The following is a 24,588-nucleotide window of genomic DNA, read 5'->3' as shown; positions in this document are numbered from 1 at the left end:
CTATTTTTTGACTGGACGGTCAACTTGAAGAAAAGGATGTATGAGACATTGCCTGAAATAACAATAACAACTCAGATATGGGTTATGCTATCAGCTGAGACCTTCAAGTAAACGTCCAGATATTATGCTTGTAATGGAAAGAGAGGCCAGTCCTTAGACTTGCACAAAGAATATTTGTTGTAGTGACCATCAATGTCATTACCATTGGAATGCATCTTCTGTTTGGGAATCTTCCTTTCTCTTTACATAAACAGGACTGGTGTTTCCACTCAGGAGTATCATCTCCCATATACACTGCTAATTACTGTCCTTCCATAATAGTACAAAACCTGAACTCCTTTCTGTGGAAGTAAAGAGCTGTAGTGCCACTGGGTGACCGTCCATTTTATACATCAATTTAAGGACTATGACAACTTTGGCAGGCTGCAATGATTAGGACAGTTGAAAATCTGACAGAGGAGGTGATTCCCAATAAATCATCTGATTCAGGAGGGAAATGCCCAACATTTGACTTAATTACTTTTACTTTATTTTTTAAGAAAGCATATTTTCCCCCTTGCTTTCTTTACATTATTATATTGTCAAGGATTTCTTCTTAGTATCTTCTTTCTAAGCCAGGGTATACCTGAAAGTCAGTTTCATTACAGTGCACCATTGCAGTGCACCATTGCGATCAATCATTTTAGAAAAGTAAACAATAGAAAGCAAATCCAATGTATATTTATCTACTTCTATATTTCATTATAATGTTTTAATAGTACTACTCTTTCTTAAAAGCAGTCGACCTTGAAACTCACCCAAAGAACATTACCAAGAACACAACGCTATTACAAAGAGCCAAATAATCTTATTTGTTCCTCTCCAGGCAACATTCCAGCTAACAAGCAACTCTTTGTTAACATGATTAACTTACCTAAAGAAGAACATGTATAACGCTGCAGTAACACAAAACAACAGGACCTAAAGAAAGAAATAAAAGGAGTGTTTAACAGCAATTATCAAAGGTACAACTGACTGTCAACAGTCAGACGTAGCAGTCTGTCTACATAATTAGCTACTTGTATAAATGTAATATTTAAAACCATTTCAATAAATTGTCTTTCTCTTAATTTTATTTCTGTGAGAATGTTTCATTAATGGCAGCTACATATGATACTGATTATAAACATATTAATAAAATACCACAATTAAAAAAAAATTAACTAGTTTAAGTCTTCATATTAAGTCCACAAATTTCAAGATGCTTTGCTAACTTTTCGTTTCTGAATTAATAAAAGGTACAGTTTTCTTAACGTTAACAGTAAGTAGTTTTTCATTTAATGTTGCTGTAAAGTAAGGTGTGAGACAAAATCTATAATTATTACAAATCTTAGAAAATGTCAATTCAAAAAACTGGAAAACACTCCATGGTAAAAGTAGGGCGTCACTGAACACCCCCATTAGGTCAAAGGGATTGAACATACAGTTAATTAATTGCAAACAGATACTTTTTGTTACCAAACTGAGGAACCCTAGCACTGGGAGTCAGAAACTTCTACATGGTCAAATTCAGGAGTTCTGCTGGGTCTGTGCATTATGCTGATATGAGAACCCTTTATGAATGACCAGTGACTAAAAGAAGAAATTAAAACATATATATTTTTAAATATCAGAATTATGTCAACCAAAACACCAACTTTCAGGATGAAACCCGCTCCAAGTGGAGCTTTACAGTGCTTCTTCAACAAAAAGAATAATTCCTGCACAAATATCAGGCTACAATAGACAGAATGGGTTTACAATGTTACAGTTCAGATCTACATCACAAAAACATGAGTACACTTTGTGCCAGCACTAGGTGAATGTTTCCCTTGACCAAATAATGTTCTTTTTGATCAAACTAACTTTCAGAGCCAAGCATTTAAATCATAAAAAAGTATGCATTTATTATTTTTGAGTCTGCCACTGAAATGTATTAAATGACTAAGCCTCTTTCTCCTTTTGAACTTTTATCTTTCCATACTAAAACAGTAAGAAAAATCAACAAACTAAACTGCAGTATACTGACAGAACTAATACATAAAATGTTGAATTCCCTAGTCATTTTCCCTATATATTTTTATCTACTCAAGAGAACAGTAAAATCCCTTACAAAGACATTTTAGATTATTGGCCGCTCTGTTTAAGCACTTGCATTTCTGCCATCTACTAATAAATAAAGTGATCCATAGCATGCACACTGAAACTGTGCTGTATTAATGGAGGAAAGTCATGCAGCTATTCTCTACCTGTCGATTCCACAGTTAATGTGAAACTGTACTGTGTTAATGGAGGACAGCCATGCAACTATTCTCTATATGTCGATTCCACAGTTAACGTGACACTGCGCTGTGTTAATGGAGGACAGCCATGCAACTATTCTCTACATGTCGATTCCACAGTTAATGCAGCCTGTATGCACCTCCTACACTAAATATGACGTTTCCGATATCAACTTCTGCCTTATTTATTTATTATTTTATTTTACATTTGTTTACCAGGATGATCCGACTGGGACAGTGCCCAGTTTCAGGGGAGGCCCAGGGAGAAAAGCTCCAGCCTAAGCTTACATACAAAATCGTCACATCAAGTAATAGAAATTATAGATAAAAAATGAGTGTTAACACGTTTACAGGATAAAAAATGTAAAACAAAAATATATACATAGTATCAAATAGAGCAAAACTTTAAACACTTGAATATAGACAAATATATGGTTGAACTTATATATGTGGAGAAACATAACATTAGTTAGGAAATTAAGTAGGGAGAATCACTTAGGCAAAGTAGTGCATAGTTAGTAATACCTGCGTGGTGAGAGTTGCAGCTAGGAATGTAACTAGAATACAACCAAAAAACAGACGTCGAAACCAACACCACGCCTCAGGAAAGCACGGACACTGTACTTAGCTTTCATTCACATTTAATAATCGTGAACTTCTTCAGAAAACATCTATCTACCCTTTCATCACACTTAAATACTCAATCCAAAAAATCACATGATTAATTAACTGTTCAACATTTAAATTAAAGACACAATTTTTAAGAAAGTCAATGCAAAACATATAAAACACATTTACATACTAAAAACACATACCAATGTATATGTATGAATGTAATAATAATAACTTTACATATATTGTAAAAAACATTTTAAATTAATAACATCATTAAGACCTGGTGCACTATCAGCGCCCAAACATATCTGTCATAAACTTTCTTTACATTCTAGTCTAGTTTTGTAATCACCTGACAACATTTCAGAGCTCACACTATCCAATACTGAAAAAACAAATTTCTTAAAGTGTTTGCACACTCCAGCATGTCTAGCTAAAGCATTTTTATCATCTCCCTTCCTTATTGCTAGCTGATGTTCATATATGCGTCTTTTCAAGCATCTAATAGTTTTTCCGATATAATAACATGGACAGGAAAGACACTGTGCCGCATAGACTATCATATCACTATTACAATTGAAAAAAACACTAGTCCAAATGTTTTTTTTGTTGTGTTTGAAAAATACCGAAGATGTGTTACTCCTGTATCTGTACTGTCTACAATTATTACACGCATAGCTACCCTTCTTCTGTATTAAATTCATGGTCATGTTATTATTGACACTTGATCCTTGTTCCAACAAACTTTTCATATTGATAACCTTCTTGTTGTAAGTAAAAGACGGACAGGAACCAATGACCTTAATCAAATCAGAATTTCCTAATAGAATTTTCCAGTTGTCTGTTATTATACTCCTAATAAACCCCATCTCATTAGTAATGGGTAATGGAAAAGAACAACTGAATCCTTGAGTGGTACCTAAAACTATACTGTTGTTAAAACCATTATTGTTTAACAACTGACCACTAGTACTTTTTAAAATGGTAGCAGCTTTTCCACTTCTTAAAAATAAGACTTCCTTTTCTATCCTTTTTAACCATACTGTTTCATAACCTCTAGCTTCAAAAAAGCCTCTTAGTGTGTCCACTTCGTTAGAGAATAAATCATCACTAGAGGTTAATCTACTTAACCTAATCAATTGTCCTTTGACCACCCCCTTCTTCATGTGAGGTGGATGAAGACTATCCCTATGTAAGTACTGATTTGCAAATACAGACTTCCTATAAATACTACTGGTGAAACTCATATTATGGAAGTCATAAATTGAATGCAAATCCAAAAAATCTATACATTCACCAAATCCACTGATAACAAATTTTAAAAAACTGGTAGAGCTATTTAAATCTGAAACAAAACTGACAAATTCATCATAGTCACCCTTCCATAAGAAAAACTGATCGCCAATGTAATGACGATATAAGAGAATTTTATCTGCCAAACTGTTTGTAACTAAAAATTTCTTCTCCCAATTGGCCATTACTAAATTAGCAAATGCTGAAGCTACCCTTGCTCCCATTGCTACCCCCCGAAGATTGCTTATAGAAATTGCCATTGAAAAGAAAAAAAATATTGTCTAAGACTATGTTCATAAGTGTACAGACAGTGTTCATTTTCGTACCAGAAAAATCAGTACAACTACTTAAATATTCTTGCAAATACTCAAGTCCTACTTCCTGGTCAATGCTTGTATAAAGAGAAACAACATCCAAAGAAGCAAAAAGACACCTACAATTATCTAACCACAAATCTTTTAATATTTCAAGCAAGTGCCATGAATCCTTTAAATAATAACTACAATTTTGTGTCACAGGATTCAAAATATAATCTAGCCAAATAGATAAAGTCTCAGTCTTTGACTTAGGTGCCGAAATAACTGGTCTAAAAAGAGGATTATAACAATTTTTCTGCACTTTTGGAATCCCAGAGAGCACTGCCATCTTTGGAAATTCTACTTGCAAAAAAGAAAAAGTTTGATGGTCTCTCTCACCCTGACAGAACATGTCAAATAATAAGGTATCAAGTCTTAAATAACAGTTTTTTATAAATGTGGAATCAACTTTTTTGTAAACATTTTCATCTGTCAGCAACTCTTCTATCGACAAAATATATTAATTTTGGTTCATAATCACTATTTTACCCCCCTTATCAGCTTTCATAACTCTAAGCTGTTTATTGTTACACAGAGACTTTAAGGCTTCTTGTTCTAACAAAGTCAAACTGTGTACTTTATTGCCCTGTTTTAAACTTCTAAAATGTGATTCATAGATGTTTTGAAAGACTTGAAGTGTTCCTACAAGAGGGGGGTTGTATGTACTCTTTCTTCTGAACATTACAATTTACTGTTTGGCTGTCCATCTTAATATCACCCAGTATACACCTCAAATTTAATTTTCTTAGAAACAGTCTAAAATCTACAATGGCTTTAGCAAAGTTAAAAGAGTTCCCTGGTATAAAGGAAAGGCCCTTTCTCAATATGCCATAAACACATTCTGATAAATGTACTCCAGACAGGTTCAAAACCTCTATATCATACTGTGTATTACTATGTTGTACTACCATTTCTTTTTGTTGTTCCTGCCTTTCCCCTTCCCTTTGTTCTCCACCACATTGGACCAGGTGGGTGTCTTCTTGTTCCCCTGGTTGTCCACTAAAAAAGGAACTAAATTCTGTGTTGAACAACAACCATATATACAAAAATATATATATAGTATCAAACAGAACAATACTTTAAACACTTGAATACAGACAAATATATGGTTGAACTTATATATGTGGAGAAACATAACATTAGTTAGGAACTTAAGTAGGGAGAATCACTTAGGCAAAGTAGTGCATAGTTAGTAATACTTCCGTGGTGAGAGTTCCAGCTAGGAATGTAACTACTTATACAGAAGTAGTGTTGTTAAAAGGGATATGTTAACAGAGTTAGAACATACAGCCACATTATATAAGTAGTGCTAAGTTAACAGTTAACCTGGAGTGTTACATGTGCAAAGCCAGGATTCAAATAAGTGTCTTTTGAGAGATATTTTGCAATGATTAAGATTGCTTATGGATCTAATACTTTGTGGAAGGGTATTCCAATTTTTGGCAACAAAGTTAGAGTAAAGGGAGTTGGCTGCTATATTGTTTACTTTGGTTACTTGGAGTAAGTCTTTGTTAGATGATCGAAGATTACAAATGTCAGAGTAGGGCTGTAGAAGATTTTTTAGGGAAGGTACGTTGTCAGGATTGTGCATTATTTTGTGAGCCATTATTAATTGGCTATAGTTCATAACATGAGGTAGTTCCAAACAAGAAAAGATTTTTAAGGCATTGATAGTGATGGGTTGAATGTGTGGAATCTGTTGCACATTTGGCAATGTTATCATAACATGATTCTAATTTACTTAGTTCTGATTTTTTGAGGTTGGTAAGTATGGTTTCACCAGTGTTTGTGACTTAAGTAAAGCACATTTTCCCCACAGAGAAAATGTTTTTCCTCACAGCATTGATCTAGACTGGGGTGAAAGACAGCCTCCCCGGCAGATGACAAGTAACTGCTGCATGCAAAATTGCTAAACCATGGATAAACTGTCCTTTTACCATATTTTTCACCAGAATCTGTTCTTTCTCCCAAAATGTATATTAATCTAGCAAAGCAGGTTTATCAGTACACAGCCTGTACTTTTAACTTCTAATGTCAATGAAAGTACATGTGTTATCCTCTAGCTGAGAAGATCATGAACATCTTTAAACTCAACATAAGACTATTAATATGTGTCTTGCTTCAATGCAGTACAAAACTGATTTAGCAGAAAACACAAATCATATGGTCTGTGCATGTGGAAATCCAAACCACCCTAAACGAAAGTTATGTACACACCATAATAATACATCTTCATGATCCATGTCTGTCCACTTCAACTGTTAGGACTAGCTGCCACAGGAGGACATAGTCAGCTCAGCACCTGAAAACTTTCCCAGGCTCCTCCCTTTCTCCCATAATGTAGTAGGTTGCTATATTCTGTTTGTGGGGGAGGGGCTGGGAACAGTGAGAGTATTTCTTAAATTCTCCTTGCAATCAAACCTCAGAGGTGTGCATAGATGGTCAATATAACACATTTGGGACTGGGGAAAGTGTGATTATTTCTCTCATTTCCCTCATAATTAAACATCTGAGGCATGCAGAGAAAGTCATTGTGCCTTTTGTGGGGCTGAGATAATGCTGTCACTATGTATTTAACTTTTCATACAGTCCTACCTCAGAGATATGCAAACAACCATCACTATAGCTTGTGTAGGGATAAAGTACTGTCGAGGACCAACAGGCTGGAATACAAGGCTGGGATAGTTTTGGTCTTCTCTTTTCTCACACTCACATATCAGAAGTGCATACAAGTAGCTAACACTGGGGTACAGAGAGGCATATTGTGAATGCACATCTGAATTCAGTCTTAAAATATATTAATATGTTCTGGTTGTCAGATGTATAGACATAAGGTAGTTGCATTTTTGGGTGGGGGAGAAGAGGCAAGCTATATACAGCAGATACTTTAAAATGTCTGTTTATTCATTCACTTTCATTCCAATCAAACTCCAGAGGGATACACAGAAGGTGACTATCTTTTTTTTTCTACTGACAGCAAGACAGACACTATTCTACAATATGATTCATGTATCTTCGCAAACATTTGCCTTCTTGGTTTACTGGGAGCTACGTTTTTGGCAATAGTGATCATTAAGCAATGAGCACAACTTATTTCTTCCTTAAAATTAAAAATAAGAACAAATTTCTTTAGTTAGTCATGATTTTTGTCCGGACCATAATTGTAACAAAAGCCTGAGGAGAAAAGTTCTAAAATGTACCTCACAGCATCTAGAACCCCATAGCTTCTGAAGCCCAAACAGCCTCCAGACTATCTATCTTCTTCGTCTTCTTCTTTCGGCTGCTCCCGTTAGGGGTCGCCACAGCAGATCAGTTAGTTATGTACTCACCATAATGATCGATGTATGTGGTCCATCTCGCCTACATTCATTACTGATGGGTTTGGAGCCGAGAATCAGCTTCGACTCATCCGATTATTTTCTAGCACGAAGTCTCTAATTGGCTGGGCTAACTGGTATCCCAGGATGCACCTCGCCCAACCCCCAGATCTTGTTTGCATACATCGCAATCACTCCACATACACAAACCTCACTAAGAGCAATATCACCCACCAGGAAAAAGGAATAAAACCAATTTTGAAGGGTCTCAGAGCAATTTTCCTCCAAATCCTTCAGGCAGGGGGCAGGTGGGAGGGTACGTAAGAATGTAGGCGAGATGGACCACATACATCGATCATTACGGTGAGTACATAACTAACTGATGTTATGTGGTCCTATCTCGCCTACATTCATTACTGATGGGACAGCATCCCTAGCACCTCTAACCTGGGAGGCTCATAGGAAAATACTCCTGAGATCCGTGGAACCAAAGGAAGCCCGGCCTCTAGATGCCACGTCCAGCTTGTAATGAGAGATAAAAGTGTGATGAGAAGCCCAGGTGGCTGCTGCACAAATGTCGTTCAAGGAAAGCCTGGCATGATACGCTACTGAAGTCGAGACTGCCCTGGTGGAATGATCCTTAACTGGGAAAGGTAAATTTCTGCCTGCTGATGTGTAAATAAAGGAAAACACAGGTAACTCAATGGATTGGTGGAGGTTAAACGTAGAAGACACCTTAGAGAGGAAGGATGGATTAAGTCTCAAGGATACCCTGTCCTTATGGAAGATCAAATACGGGGGCTTAATGGACAGCACTTGAAGTTCTGATACTCTTCTAGCTGAAGTGATGGCCACCAAGAACGCCATCTTCCAAGATAAGAATTTTAGTTCGCAAGTGGCAGCCGGCTCAAAGGGCGGATAAGTGATGGCTTGCAATACCAGATTTAAATCCCATGGCATGACTGGTTCTGACACAGGAGGGCGAAGTAACCAGGCCCCTTTCAAAAAGGCCTTGCAAAGTTTATGGCCTATAAGAGCGGGCTCATAGGATACATGGAAGTTAGAAATGGCCGCCAGCTGCACCTTAATGGTCGAGGGAGCAGAGCCTTGTCAGAAGAGCATAGCTAAAAAGTCTAAGACTGCCGATATAGGGGCTGTGAAAGGGTCCAGGCCTTGGGCCTGAGCCTTGATGGAAAATCTCTTCCATTTGCTAGAGTAAATTCTTCTGGTGGAGGACTTGTGAGACGACGATAAGATATGCACCACCTCAGGTGAAAGGGAATGTAGTCTAACTATTGATGGAAGTGGAGCAGCCAGGCTGTCAACCTGAGGGACTGTAGGGAGGGGTGGAACTGTCCCGACATATGAGTCAATAGGTCTGGCACTAGATCCAGAGTCCAAGGACCGTCCACTGTGAACCGCCGAAGGAAGGGGAACCAGACTTGGTGGGGCCAGTGTGGAGCAATTAGAATCATCTTGCTTCACAAGTAAATGGCTTTCTGAATCACTCTTGGTAACAGAGGAAACGGAAAGGCATAGAGCAGACCGGGAGGCCAACCATGGACTAGAGCGTCCCTGGGTGACTCGCCCTGTGGGGGGATCAGGGAGAAGTAGTTGCTGCATTTGGCATTGAGAGGACTGGCAAAGAGATCGCAGCAAGGCTGACCCCACCTGCTGAAGATGCGAGTCGCAACTCGGTTGTTCAGAGACCACTCGTAGGGCATCAGAATAGCTCTGCTTAGCCTGTCTGCTATCACTTTGGATTTTCCCGGAATGTGCATTGCCACTAGAAACCATTGGGAAGACACTGCCCAATTCCACACTCTCGTGGCTTCTCTGGAAAGGGGGTAAGACTTGATTCCACCTTGCTTGTTCAGGTACCACACAACTGACATGCTGTTCGAGTGAATAGCAATCGTTCCCCGGGGAAGAGAGCTCTGGAGTGCTTGCAACGCTAATAGCACTGTTCTCATCTCTAGGACATTGATGTGTAAGTGTACCTCGTGATCCTGCCACATGCCTTGGACCGTTCTGCCCAGATAATGCCCCCCCCACCCTATCTGGGAAGCGTCCGTGGTCACTGTGGCAGCAGGAGACAAGGGAACTAGATTCCTCCCCTTGTCCAGGTTGGAAGAACATAGCCACCAACGGAGATCCTGTCTGCATTGTTCTGTGAGGAGAATTGGATGAGAAAGAGGTAATTTTTGAAATGACCACTGGACTGAAAGGAGCCACTGGAGGATCCGCATGTGTAGCCTGGCTAAGGGTACTAGCATGATGGTCGCCGCCATGGATCCCAATAGCTGAAGAACTAACCTGGCTTCAACCTTCTTGTGGGGCAACAAAGCTTGGACCTGAGATTGCAACACTGTTATTCTTTCTAGAGGTAGAAAGGCCCTCATTTGAACAGAGTCTAGCTCTGCGCCTATAAATACAACACGCTGTGAGGGCAGCAAGGCAGATTTTTCCCAGTTTAATGTAATTCCTAGCCTTTGGCAAAGGGTTATGGTAGCCTCCCTGGCTTGAATGAGGAGATGCCTGGTGGGGGTGGTAAGGAGCCAATCGTCCAGGTAAGGAAACACATGGAATCCTAGACGTCTAAGGTGAGCTGTCACCACTGCCAAGCACTTGGTAAACACCCTGGGGGATGTGGTGAGACCAAAGGACAAGGCTCGAAACTGGAAATGACTGGCTCCCAGCCAGAAGCGTAAATGTCGTGATTCAATCGGCTGAGATCCAGAATGGGTCTCAGGTCCCCTGTTTTTTTCGGCACCAAAAAGAGTCTTGAGTAACTTCCTGATCCGATCTGGTCTGAGGGGACCGGTTGGATGACTCCTTTTCTTAGCAGCTTTGATATCTCTAGTGCTGCTTGATCCCTTTGACTGGGTGGAACATCCGGGATTTTTTTGATTGGGGGAGGGGATGAAGCAAAGGGAATGGTGTAACCTCCGGTAATTATTCGAAGCACCCATCGATCCTAACTGATGCTCTCCCAGGCTTGAGGATGCCTCGAAAAACGGCTACCAACTGGCTCCGGAATAGCACAGTCGGGCGATCCCTCAGGGATGCTGATAGGAAGATCCACGAAAGGAGTCGCAGTCTCCCAAATTGCGAGGGCCTCCTCTGCCCCTAAGACGGCGTCTTCCAGAATAATTCCCCCCTCCTCTGCCTCTGGAGGGGGGGTCACCATGAGTGGCTGGGAAAGGCTTTTGTGACTTCTTGAACCACAGCTTCCCTCCTCTCTGAGCCTTGGGATAAGGCCTAGAGGGAAGAGAAAAACAGGCCCCTACAGCAGATAAAGTCTTACCCTCCTGCTCACATCTGGTGAGAGTGTCTTTCACTTTGGGTCCGAAAAGAGAGGACCCATCAAAGGGGGCGTCAGTGAAGGAAGACTTGAAGGCCTCTGCGAAGTGACATAGGCGCATCCAGGCTTGCCTCCTAAGAGCCAAACCTGAACTAGCTGCCCTACTCACCCCTTCAGCTGCATAAGATATGAGCCTCATGGACGAGTTGGCAATGGAATCAAGGGTAGACAACTGGGCGTTAACAGTCTGCGCTACTGCGTCAGGCATGTTACCCGTCAAGGTATCTCCCAACTCTTTGAGGAGATCTCTCTGGAGCCGAGTAAAGTGACAAAGGTAATTCAGTGACCGCAGTGTAAAGGTCGCTGAAGACAGGGTATGCTTCCCATAGCGATCCATACTCCTGGACTCCTTGTTAGAAGGATGTACGGAGGAAGAAGCCTCTACAACTTCCTGCTGAGTGGCTGACGCCACCACTATGGCATCTACAGGGACCCCTTTTGTCAAGAACCCTTTCCCTGAGGGAGCAGACAGGAACTTATTTGGACGACTAGGCACCGGTTCCATGGAATCAGGGTGCTCCCACACCCTTCGACAAATGAGGTCTAAGAGTTCATCGAAGGGTGGAGACACCCAGGAGGCGGAAGGTTGAGCTCTGAAGGCCTTGAGGAATACCGAATCCTCCTCAGAGGGGGGCTTGGAGGGCCAGTCACCTCTCTGCCTCAATATCTCCAGGATGTTGGAGAAAGAGACATCATTGGAGGATGACTTAGGGGACCCCTCTGCATCTTCGAGGTCGGTATCCGAGGTGATGGACTCGTCTTGGGAGTCTATGTGCTTCCTCTTGCACAACTTCTTCCTGGGAGGCTCCTCATGCACAGACTCTGAGGGACCCTCAGAAAGTTGGGGACCACTCATGGGGGTGTCCTCAGGCCTTCGAGCTCTGCTGTCCAGAGATAGGGGGGCATCAGAGGCTCTAGCCGGGGTGTATGGGGACAGAGTGACCAATCCAAGCGATGTCACTGACGACCTGGCCAGTGTGCTCCTCATGGCCTCGAAGGCAGGCCCCCCCCAAATCCGAGGACTGACCCGTCTCCGAGACCACAACCGGAGTCGGGGTCCCCCTAGCTGAAGCGCCGAGAGGGAGAATCGGGGCCGACAGAAGTCCCAATGCATCCCCCTCGGGCCCGACCGAGGAAACCTGAGTGCCGAAACCAGATGATGGAACCGAAATGGTTGGAGTCGACGACGGCTCCGATAAACCCGCCAGGGGTATCGGAGCTGGTGCAAGGACATCACTCGGCACTGAACACTCTGGCTCCGATGACACAGAGATGCTCGGAGGAGGAATCATCGGTACCGATAAGGGGGTAGGCTTCGGGGCCGACTGGGTCGGAGCCAAAAGCAATTTGGCTAACACCGGCGACTGAAGGAGCCCCTGGACCACCCTATCCACATCCAAATCAGACAACCTAGAGGATTTGGAGGAAACTGAAGGAGATGAGGATCTCCTACCTATGGACTCCTGTCTAACACTGGGTGACCGGCTCTGAAGTGGCTCCAAGATGATTGAAGCCGAGGTCGACTCCAGTACCACAGATACCTCCTGCGGCCCCGAGGACAATGGAGCCGAGGAGGCAGTATCCAAACCAGATATCTTGTCCTGCGGCTCCGAAGCCAATGGAGCCGAGGAGGTTGTAACTATTTTCGAAATCTTCTCCGAGGGCTTCGAAGAACTAGATGGAGCCGGAGATCTTTTTTTTAGTTCTGGTAGATTTAGACTTGCCAGTAGAAGAAGCAGACTCTAGATTCTCTTCAAAAGTGGGCTTGACTATGCCCTTCAAAATCAGTTTATTTTTCCTTTCCTGCAGCACCCTAGAGCTGAAGGAATGGCAGACACTGCATGTTTCTTGTAAATGAATCGCACCAAGGCAATAAACACAGATGGCATGCCCATATGTGATCGACATTTTATAGGCACACTTAGAGCATTTTTTAAACCCAGAGGGTTTATGCTCCTTTTGCTCTTTCGACATGTCCAACAATATCCAAACACTCAACAACAAACAGGAAGAAGGCGGGAAACACCACTGGAACTCTAATTTAAAAGTTCCCTAGGAAGGAACCGACGAAAAACACACTAAAGAACGAAGGCGAAGGAGAGGACTAGGTCCCCCTAAATTAAACGGGCCTAGCCCGCCAAACACTACGGAAACCCCACACACTCTCCAAAAAAAACTAACCGAACAGGCTCAAACACACACAAAACACTAAATAGCTATGAGAATAGCTTTTAGTCTAACAGAGAAGTACAAAACTTTAGAAAGTTTAGTAAAAATGTACTTAGCCACAGCCAAGCTCGAGACCACATCCTAACTCAACGAGCGGCAAACAAGATCTGGGGGTTGGGGTGAGGTGCATCCTGGGATACCAGTTAGCCCAGCCAATTAGAGTCTTCGTGCTAGAAAATAATCGGCCGAATCGGAGCCAATTCTCGACTCCGAACCCATCAGTAATGAATGTAGGCAAGATAGGACCACATAACATCAACTGTTTCCATTTCTTCCTGTCCTCTGCATCTTGCTTTGTCACACCAACCGCCTGCATATTCTCTCTCACCACATCCATAAACCTTATCTTAGGCCTTCCTCTTTTCCTGTTCCCTGGCAGCTTCATCCTTAGCATCTTTTTCCCAATATACTCTGCATCCCTCCTCAGCACATGTCCAAACCACCATAATCTTGCCTCTCTGGCTTTGTCTCCAAACCTTCCAACCTGGGCTGATCCTCTAATATACTTATTCCTAATCCTGTCCATCTTCATCACACCCAGTGCAAATCTTAACATCTTCAACTCTGCCACGTCAAGCTCTGACTCCTGCCTTTTTGTCACTGCCACTGTCTCCAACCCATATAACATAGCTGGTCTCAGTACCCTCTTGTAGACCTTCCCTTTCACTCTTACTGGTACTCGTCTGTCACAAATCAGTCCTGACACTCTTCTCCACCCACTCCATCCTGCCTGTACTCTCTTCTTCACCTCTCTTCCACACTCACCATTACTTTGAACTGTTGATCCCAAGTACTTAAACTCATTCACCTTCGCCACCTCTACTCCCTGCATCCTCACCATTCCTCTGTCCTCCCTCTCATTCACACACATATATTCTGTCTTAGTCCTGCTGACCTTCATTCCTCTTCTCTCTAGAGCATATCTCCACGGTGAAAGGACACAGAAAGAAAATGAAAAGTAGTAATGAATTTCTTTCTTTAACCAAAATTTCTGTTCATGTCATCTTTGGCCCAAAAGGTTTGAAAAAAGTTCTGACATCTTACTTAGAGCATGTAGAACCCAATGGCTCTTGGGGAGCTGACACCTGCAGTTTAACTTTATTAGTTCCTCCTTATTTACTATGGTGAAATCTTGGCCAGTCTGGATATATTGAAAGAATGCAAGAAAAATATGAAGAGTGCAACAAAGTACGAGAAAACAAGAAAAAAATAAATAACCTGAATGGTGTGGCAAGGCCAATATGTGGGGAAAGCAGGGGCTGCACTGGGGGGACAGTGGACAGTTTGGGGGGGACAATGGTGTTATTTTCCTAGGGTTCCATTTCACCAAAGGCCAGACATAATATATTCAGTGCTGCCAGGGTCTGTCCCATTTAAGTACACCATAAGACTTATCAACAAGGTTTGTTACTTTCCATAAAATAGTTCATTACACTGTGATATATGGATAAGAAAAAAATGCTAGACGCTTGGTTTTGTCAGATATCTGGTATACAGCAATTTTTTTGATGCATCTTTGTTTACTGCTTCATACCTTACACCTGGTCATATAATAGTGTTAAACATGCCATTGCTCTCCACTTAGAGATCTGAGAAGTAAAAACCAAAAAGGAAATGTCCCAGTGCTGAGCTCAGAGGAATAACACTGGTCACTTTCATAGTCATCTGCAAATCACACTGTGTGGGGTATACAGGAGAGACAGTAGACCATGGTGTGCTCTACATTCCCCACATATTGGCCTTACCACACAGTTTGTTTTTTTATTTTTTGTGTTCTTGTACATTGTTCTACTCTTCATATTTTTTGTGCATACTCCTCAAGCTGTTTAACTTAAGTTTGGCTACTGGCTTTGTCCCTGATGAGTGTCACACTGCAGTGGTAATGCCCCTCTGAAAGGGATGATTAAAACTGACATAGGTAAAGTCCTATCATGTCACATCTGCAAAACCTTTGGGTATATATTATAGCCATCTTCATAAATTGTGATATCAAAACTCATGTTAGACCTGTCCCCAACTGTTTGGTTTTGTGAAGGGTTGATCCTGTCTATTTAACCTGGTAAACATCTTTAAAAGAGTTACAGAGGGTGCATATAGTGGTCATGCAATCCACTTTGTGTATCTTAACCTTGCAAAGGCCTTCAACACCTTTCTTCATAATGACAACGTGCAGAAGCTAACAAAATTAATTTATTTGTGGTAAGATGGATAGCAAACTGCCTAAAAAACACAGCCAACACAGTGTGATTTTCAGATGTTTCATGAATAAGTATGACAGTGACCAGTGTTGTCCCTATGGGCTCAGTGTTGAGACATCTCCCTTTTGTTTTTTTTACTTCTCAGATCCCCAAGTGGGCAGCCAAGACCTCTTGCTTAACAAAGTTTGCAGATGACTGCAAAGTTGAGGTTGTTGTTAAGTCACTTTTGGTAAACTCCTCCTCCTCTCATCATACTGTATAGCAAACTTTCCAGTTAAAATATGAAAATTTGGGACCTAGATGCTCAAGCTGATACCTCCCTCTCTTTTGACTATCGTGACAGCGGTTGTTGGAAAATCTTTTTAGTTAGCCCACCAAATTGCCAAAGGAATATCATCACAGTCTAAAAAGGTAATCACTCCCTTATAATCGGGATTTATCATAATTATTGAGTGCAATGCCCCATTTGGAGTGTTTCATTAATCATATCAAACAATTAGCAAGACCCCAAAGGTTCCTCCCAAAAAATTAGGCCTGACATCTCTGAGTTACCAAGATAGGCTGGAAGCTCTATCCCTTTATTCAGTGTCTTACAGACTTTAGAGGGGAGATCTGTATTGCTTACTGCACCATTAGAGACTCAGTTGTCCTAGGCCTCCTGCTTTTCTGCAAGTCCATTATCTCCACCAATAGAGAGAGGTATGCTGATAAGGTAGCACCTCCCTAATGTTTGGAATAAACTTCTCCTACATGTTAAGCAGTGCAATTCACTATCTTACTTTAAACAAACTAGTGACTGGATGGGTATGTAGAAATTAACTCTGGGTTTTACTGGTATGGCTCTTCTGGAGAAAGGAGGTGCTGCTGATGGAGTGTACTGGCAAGGCATGAATAATAAGATTTGTTGCCCTTGAAATATCTATGAATTTAAACTGTTTTTATGGCTTACTCTCATAGCCTTTCAGGAAATCTCTGGTTACCGACAGAATGATCCTGAATAGCATAAAGTGGGTCTAACAGAATGAATACCAGGAAGTCAGTCTAGCTCCAGAGAAATGTACCTCTGTGGAAATGTCTGCATAAAACAGGTTATTAGGAGAGACAAAGCCTATTCTGACACTCAGTGGGTGAAAGGCAATAAACACGCAGGTATGCATCAACTTTTAGAAATTAAACTTTACTTGTACTGTATACAGCTCAGCTGTACAAGATACGTACATGGATGCCATGTCTTATTGTACTTGTGTTAATTGCAGGAACTTCCTTAGGTCAACAGATGCCCTAGGCAAAAGGGCTCCACGGCACCCTCCACCACACCACTTGGTGCCCCCATCCTGGTCTACCTACACCAAATAAATACTGGAAAAGCACCCCTGCTAGAGCGGTGCCCTAGATGGCTGCCTAGTTGGCCTATGCCTAAGGCCGGCTATGGTTAATTGTTGTCTTTGCTGCTATACCAGCCCACTTACTTGGTAATCAAATAACAATAAATACACTGTCCAGAATTTTGTTGATTATCTCAGATTTTGTCTCATATTTTTTTGCCTGATCCTCATAAAATGTTTGATTTTTCAGGTAAATCACTCAGAATCATACTTCTCAACTCTACAGAATTACAAAGAAAGTTGTGATTATTACCTCATATTGTGGGTCGTTCCTCATAAAATTCATGTTCTTCTGGCAAACAAGTGAGGATTGTACTCCCTAAATAATTGGACATTTGAGTCTGAAACTTAATATCTCCTTCAGAAAGTGCATGCAAAACATGTTATTCTAGCAGCTATCTAAGCTTGTTAAGAGCAATATTTAAAATATGTCCCTGATTCCCCCACCCCCATTATTTTTGGCTTTGTCCAGAATTCTTAAGCAAAGGTTGAGAGGCATGCAAAGGACTACAGTCAGTCACTAATCTCAGACATTAAAGTTTCATATTTCTATGTTCAGAAAACGCATATTGATGCAAAATCTGTTCTCTTAAAATTTTAAATGAATAATGTTTACAAATTGTCCCTGTTGTTCTTCCTTCATTCCCATGTTATTGTTGGCTTTGTACAAAATTCTGGAGGAAATAAGTTGATCAGTATGCTTCAAAAACATTTCCATCGACATTTCCATGGTAACCATGAGCTTTGTGGGAAAAAGACAACTTATTGCATAAATCATCATTTTCTGGCTGCCTCAGCTGGTGGTCACATCTGAAATGCTAATGCAAATGTTTCCATGTAATTTCTACACTGGCAGCCGTTTCAGGACACATTGGGCAGCTGTTGAAAATGGGAAATGAGAGCCCCCCTCACCCTAGTTATGACATCCATGAACTTGATGTGATGTATTTGGTGCTAATAGTACTCATTGCTAAAGAAATCATTGTTGGTGATGTCAATGCTGACAGTCTTGATGCTGACTCTGCACCAGAACACTAGAAACCAAACAAGGCATCAGTGCTGATTGCAATACTTACAGCATGATAAATACTAGGAAATAAATAATGTCATCAGCTGAAATTGGAACCAAAGGACTCACCACAGATATTCTTAGCAACAGAATACTGTTGCGGATGCAAAGTTCAATGTTGCTGTTTGTTGAGGATACCGAAATCAATGGAGCTGTCACTGTTGAAGCAGTGTTGACAGTGGAGCCCGCTGAGAATGCCCTGCCTCTTCGAGAGAATAACAGGGAAATGAAGATCAGAAGTAGGAACAGAACCTGTGCTTGCTGGCCTAAAAACAGAATTGGGGGATGAAAGTGCATCCATTTCTAACTGGACCTGTATTAATGTTTTCAAGATCCTCTCTCAGTCCATATTCATTGTGGTAATGGGACAGGAGGAAAGAGAGACAGGATTGCACTGACAGGACCAAAGAAGACCTATGGAAGCAAGAAAATGAATTAACATGGAAGAAAGGATGTTGAGCTTTGTCCAGACAGCAGAATGTGTTAGCATAAATTGCTACAAAACTCTGACTAAATTTTTCACCAGTAATATACATCCCATGTAAACAGTCAAAAGCCTTAGTCACTCACCTCACTAGAATACTATGTGTTGTGGGGGATGAGATCTAATGACTACACATCTGATAGTTTGAAAATTCAGACTCAAACCATTCATACAATGAACCAAAAGCTTTAAGCAATTATAAAAGCTCAAACTAACAAACTAAAAAATGCCAGCCTTAAAGCCATTGGAGTGGGGCTGCCAAAAATCAGCAGACACAAAAATTGACAGAAAAAAAAAGGAAAGTTGTGACTTGGTTAAAAAAAAGGTAAAATAAAGAATCCAGTAACAAAAAAGGAACAGCTGAGCTGATGCAGGAATAATTACACTAAAGAGAAAGTTAAAAATAACATGGGTCCTTTTTCTTTGATGCAAGCTGTTTGTTTGCAGAAGAGAGACACAATGCACTATAGCAAGAATTTGAGATCAGGAAATTTTTGAAGTGTTAAGCTGATTAGTGCCTCTGATAGACAATCCCAAGGGTTGAAGTAGCCAGACAAGTCAAGTAAAATCTCTGACACTGTTATGCCTGGATGAGTTTAGCAGAATGTACGCATTAAGGCAACTGTTTACTATCTATAAGGGACACTGTTTGGTCCAGAGAAATCTAATATCTGGTTCATCATATTGCAGAAAACCTGTTTGGAGGGCAGTATAATTGTCTAAAGCAGTGTTAAAATTCAAATTAGTGACAAGACATAGAAGTAATTGTGTCAGAGGGAGCCATAGTTGGCTCATCTAGCACCCTGTGACAGTTCCTAGGAACTGTGCCCTGCCGAGGGCTCCTGAACCACAGAACTTGGGGGGCAAGCCCCCCCCCCCCCCACACACACACACACACACACTTTCCACAGACTCATGGAATATGCTCTAAGTTGACCCAGTGGTTGGAAAAAAAAAACACTTATTCAGATACAATAGCAGTAAATTTAGTAATGAACTTGATTTCAATAAAACAAGCTTATTTCTTAACTTTCTGCTATATTAGTTGAGTTTGTGTTTTGTGATATAAGAAAAAAAAAGAGGAAAGCACATCACTGGTCCCGCCTGCATCTGCATCTTATTGGCTGCTACTTGCTACCAAATAGAGATGCAGATGAAGTTTGGGCACCATGACTGGTTGTAAAGGAAAACAAATAAATGCATTCTGTTGCCTTGCCATCTCACAATACAGCAAAAAAATCAGAAAAAGGAAAAATCTGATTTTGCCTCATGCTTTTCCTGTCTCTCATATTTTTTTTTATTTTCTAGTAAGTTACTGAGAGTCATAGTCTGTCAGAAATGCCAGTCATTAGAGTTTCATACTTCTGTTACTCAAAAAATTCATGTAAGCCACACCATGGGTGTCAGCAGACATATGCTATCATCAGAAGACTGTTGCCAAGTTGTACACTCTTCTGGTTTATGCTAAAGAAATAGCTTGGCTGTTGAGCTACAGAAGTGGGTTCAAGCTTTAATTTGCTGAGGTAGGTTTGATTCCTTTAACATTCCTCTGCGTGCTGCTTGGCTGCAAGTGACCAGGGGAATATACAGAGTTATGAATTGTAGATCTTAGCCAGATCTTTAAAGAGTTTTAACAAAATGTTTGTGTTTGCTCTCATAGTTTGGACTTTAATGCTTGTGTGTACGTGCGAGTGTAGGTGTGTATAAGTAGGAATGTGTGATTGCCAGCAACTATGTTTTGTGTGTGTGTGTGTGTGTGTGTGTGTGTGTGTGTGTGTGTGTGTGTGTGTGTGTGCGTGTGTATGCGTGTGAGAGAGACAGACCTGTGCTTGCAGAATGCATATTTCTCAACTTCCTTGATTTTGCAGAAGGTTCCTAATTTTTTTATGATATTTTTATCTTGTCCCTCATAATTTTTGGATTTTTTAGTAAAACAGCTTGTGCAGTGGTAGCGTTGTTGCCTCACAGCAAGAGATTCTCCCGTTCGATTCTCTGCTGGAGTGGGGGAGTGCCTTCTGTGTGGAGTCTGCATGTCCTCCCCGCGGTTGGGTGGAAGTTTGAAAGGCATGCGTAAATGGGTGTGCCTTCATTGAAGGTTAAACGTCGAGCTGGCACCTCAGCTTTCGTAAAAATCTACTGCCAATCATTAGCGGACCGGAGTTTCGCTGTGGCGACCCCTAACCTGGAAAAAGCCGAAAGACAAACAACAAGTAAAACAGCTTTCAGACAAGGCAATAATCCTAGACAGATTCATACTTATTATTGTTCAGAAAGTGCATGCTGATGTAAAACCTGGCTATTTTTTAAGTGAAATAAAATAAAATGCCATATTGAGTTTGTTTTTTGAAAAAAAAATGTAGCATATTTTATGAGTACGTATAACTTTAAGAGTTTTGCGATTTTAAAGTTTTTTTAAGTTTTGTGTGGCTTGTTCTTATTGGTTATTTTTTACCACATAAAGTGATTGGTAGGTATTAATGAAAGAACATGGTTTATAGAGTCTGATGAAGGCACTTACTCTAAAAGTTTCTTTTGTGTGGTGTGTATTTTAATAAAAGTTTTTCCATCGAGTTCCAGTCAGTTTGGGCATGGTGTTTTATTTTATTTTTTTTAAGTTTTTGTTTAAAAGCTCTTTGCCAGTTCCTGTTCATTTGTTTATTTCATTGTTTAAGTGAGTTAGAGTAATATTTCAAATTGGCTCTGTTTATGTGCACAATTATTTTTTTGTTTGCTATGTCCAGAATTCATAAGCAAAGGAGTTTGGAGGTGTACAGGTAATAATAATACCTTTCATCTATACCTGATTTTGCAAAAGGTCTCTAATTCTTGCCTCAGAGTTTTTGTCCTTTTCCTGAATATCTGTTAAATCACCAAGGATTACAAGCAAGTGAATGCCAGATATTGGACTTTCCCATTTCTAATTGTTCATAAAAATGCATTTTGATGTATAACCTCCTGTTCTATTAACTTTTTTTAAGTGAATTACCTCATTCATGCCTACAGCACCTTTTTGTAAACATCCAGTTAACACCCATAGCTCCTTTATGGTATCCAGACCTTTTTTGGGTCTGGCTTCTTTAACTTAGTAAATTATCACCTAATAATAGCCAGTATTAGAAAGGGCAAGAAGAAATTTAGCAAAATGACATTTATCTAGGATGTTCTACAGTACAGAAATTAATCAATGCCACTTGTTTCTCATATGTTCATATTTTTATAACTGAGCACCTACATGCTGTTGAGGGATATGATCTGAAATGCCACAGTAGAAGACAGGAAAATTCATTTTTGATGTTCATTTATATCACACTTCCCTGGAGATACTGCTGTTTGTTAGTAACTGTAAAAATATCCAGTATTTCTATATGTACTTCTTGCTTAAACAACAAGTGACTTCTAAATTACTGCATACAATTAGGCAAAACCTTAAATGTTGCTGAAGAAAACTTACCAATATTTGCAATGTAATGTAAATTGCACATCTTGGGAGACATACAGTGTTATTTATACTACTAATTCTACAATTAAGTGTATGTTTTAATATTTGTGTAAATATCTCAATAAACATACACTAAGTGTGTGTGGGGGGTCTTGCTGTCATGCAAAACATTATGTCTGGTTAACAAAAGTGTTCTAACAATATATGTCTAGGTTGTTTAGTTTCTGAGATATGACAATTTGTTTCTGAAAGTTTAGCGAAAAATAAAATGTTGGGTTTGTGTGCATTATAATACAGTTTTTATGGAAAGACTATGAATGTACTGACTGTTATCATTGTAAATAATACTTCTTACTGACAGTGTTTTGTATGGTTTTACTAGCTTCCATTGTTCACAATTTTTTACACTTGTTTTATGTTTTTTAAGTTGAGTTTTCAGAAAATGCTCTGGAATGCAATGATGTGTGTAGGCTACTACAGGTGTAATACTACATACAACAGAGGTTTTAATGAGTTACAGTAATAGTTACAAACTGCCCCTGATTTTGCCCCCCCCCCCCCATTTTTGACTATGTCCAGAATTCTTGAGAAAAGAAGTCGAATGGTATGCAGGACTCCCTCATGTCAATCATGGTAAAAGTAAATAAAAAGGGCACATATGTATATTCTGCTTTGTGCAGTGCCTACTGCTATCACTGTTCACAGTTTTATCTGGTTTCCTGCCACAATTTGAAAAAAAATCTATCTGTAAACAAAAACCTATTCACAACTCTAAAATTCCTTTCAGCTTCCAGTAAAATGACTACTATGCTACAGATATCTGGGAAAGTCCTGAGATCAGTTGCTAAGGGCATAGTTGGATTGGCTACTCATGTCCTATTACAATGACCAGAAAAAAAATAAAATTGCTGGCCACTGCACATGTGAACAGAATCACTGATTTATCAAGCATACAAGACACAGTTAGTCCTTATCGACACCCATCCTTATATTGCACTTCCTGCCTCCAGGATGGACAAAAAAGTCAGGGTGAGGATGAATTTATTGATGCCCATCTAATTGTCAAGGTTAGCTTTAAAGGAAGCAAGGGTATCATTCTGTTTTTATGTAAAATATACCACAGATAATGAATTTGTCACTCCAAGCATATTTTATTTGTTTGTTGATGAAGATTCAAGTCTTTAGTTTGTTTGTGGAATCATTTGTTTTGTGAAGATGTAGTGATAAAGGAGTGCTGAATCACTGATAACAAAAGAATGGTAAACATAAAATCTTTGTGCAGAAGCCTAAACAAGATGGAGTTTCAAGCCTGTCTTGGTAAATAAGGGTCTTTAGTATGGAGATCTTTTTGAGGGCAGCACAGTGGTGCACCGGTTAGCATTATCATCTCAAAGCAAGAGATTCTCCAGTTTGATACTCAGCTGGGGTGCCTTGTATGTGGACTCTGCATGTCCTTCCCTGTGTTTGCTTGGGTTTCCTATGGGACTTCCGATGTCCTCCCACATTCTCAAGATGTGCTGCAGGTGGATTGGTCATTATAAATTGGCCCTAGGTGTGAGTGTGTACATGTGTGAGTGCCTTCTGAAGAAGGTTGGGCACTGGGCTGGCAACTCGACACCATAAAACTCTACTGCCCTCATTCTGCAGACACCAATGATCTGCTGTGGCAACCCCTAATGGGAGCAGCTGAAAGGAGAAGAAGTCTGATGACGTTTTTAGTTAGGAACCTCTGAGGTCCTTGTAGGTGAGTGATGTGTTTGGATAGATGCATACAAAAAGAGGCAATATATTCTATAATTGGCCTGATCAGCGTAGCGTATATAGGAAAGATAATTAAAGATATCACATACAAGTCAAAAGAAATTATTAACTGGGCTAGACAAAAGGATTTCTTGACTTCAGTTGCTGCAAGACGGGTCAAAAGATAGGGAGTTGTCTGCAAGGGTGTTGAGATCTCTGATGAACATATCATTCTGCAGTGTGACTGCATCTATAATGTAAGCTGCTGTCATGTTTTATTTGATGGACATATCATTCGGGAGTGTATTGCTGTCTATGATGTAAGCTGTTGTCATGTCTTGTTTTCCAAAGGTGAGAGTACTACACTTCTTTGAATTTATCTTAATCCCATTTCCTAATACACCATTGATTTAAGTGGCCTATCAGCTGCTGAGTAAATTTTAACACCAGCTTGCAGTCATTGGCAAATTTAGATAGTGATATATCCTGGTTAGTGATTTGGAGATCCAGAAGTAGATACTGAACAGAAGGGCTCCCACTACTGAACTATGATAAATACCTTGCCTTCTGAGGTGGCATCTTCTACTTTAACTTAGTGGGCTCTCTGTCAGCCAATTTGCTATTTATCATACAAAATGAGTGTCTGCATTTAGGCATTTAAGTTTAACAGTGGGCAACAGAGTCAAAGGTCTTTGCTAGATCTAGGTGCATTATATTAACTATGTGACTGCTATCTACAGATTCAATGAATTTCTTACAGAAGCTTACTAAATTAGATCTGACCTGCTTTTAATAAAAC

The 24,588-nt window shown here is 40.3% G+C and overlaps 1 protein-coding gene across 1 annotated transcript in view; it reads right to left on the bottom strand.

Moving 5' to 3' along the window:
- The window catches only part of TMEM135 (transmembrane protein 135), a 2,670,197-nt gene that overhangs the window by 938,150 nt on the left and 1,707,459 nt on the right, over positions 1-24,588 (bottom strand). Inside the window, exon 6 of the mRNA XM_044071311.1 lies at positions 914-960. Within this exon, the coding sequence (XP_043927246.1) occupies positions 914-960 (47 nt within the window). The remainder of the gene's footprint in view (positions 1-913; positions 961-24,588) is intronic.

The sequence above is a fragment of the Protopterus annectens genome, chromosome 5.part0, assembly GCF_019279795.1.
Source record: "Protopterus annectens isolate FY-2018-M chromosome 5.part0, PAN1.0, whole genome shotgun sequence".
Taxonomy (NCBI): domain Eukaryota; kingdom Metazoa; phylum Chordata; order Ceratodontiformes; family Protopteridae; genus Protopterus; species Protopterus annectens.
This window is presented reverse-complemented; position numbering and strand designations above follow the sequence as displayed.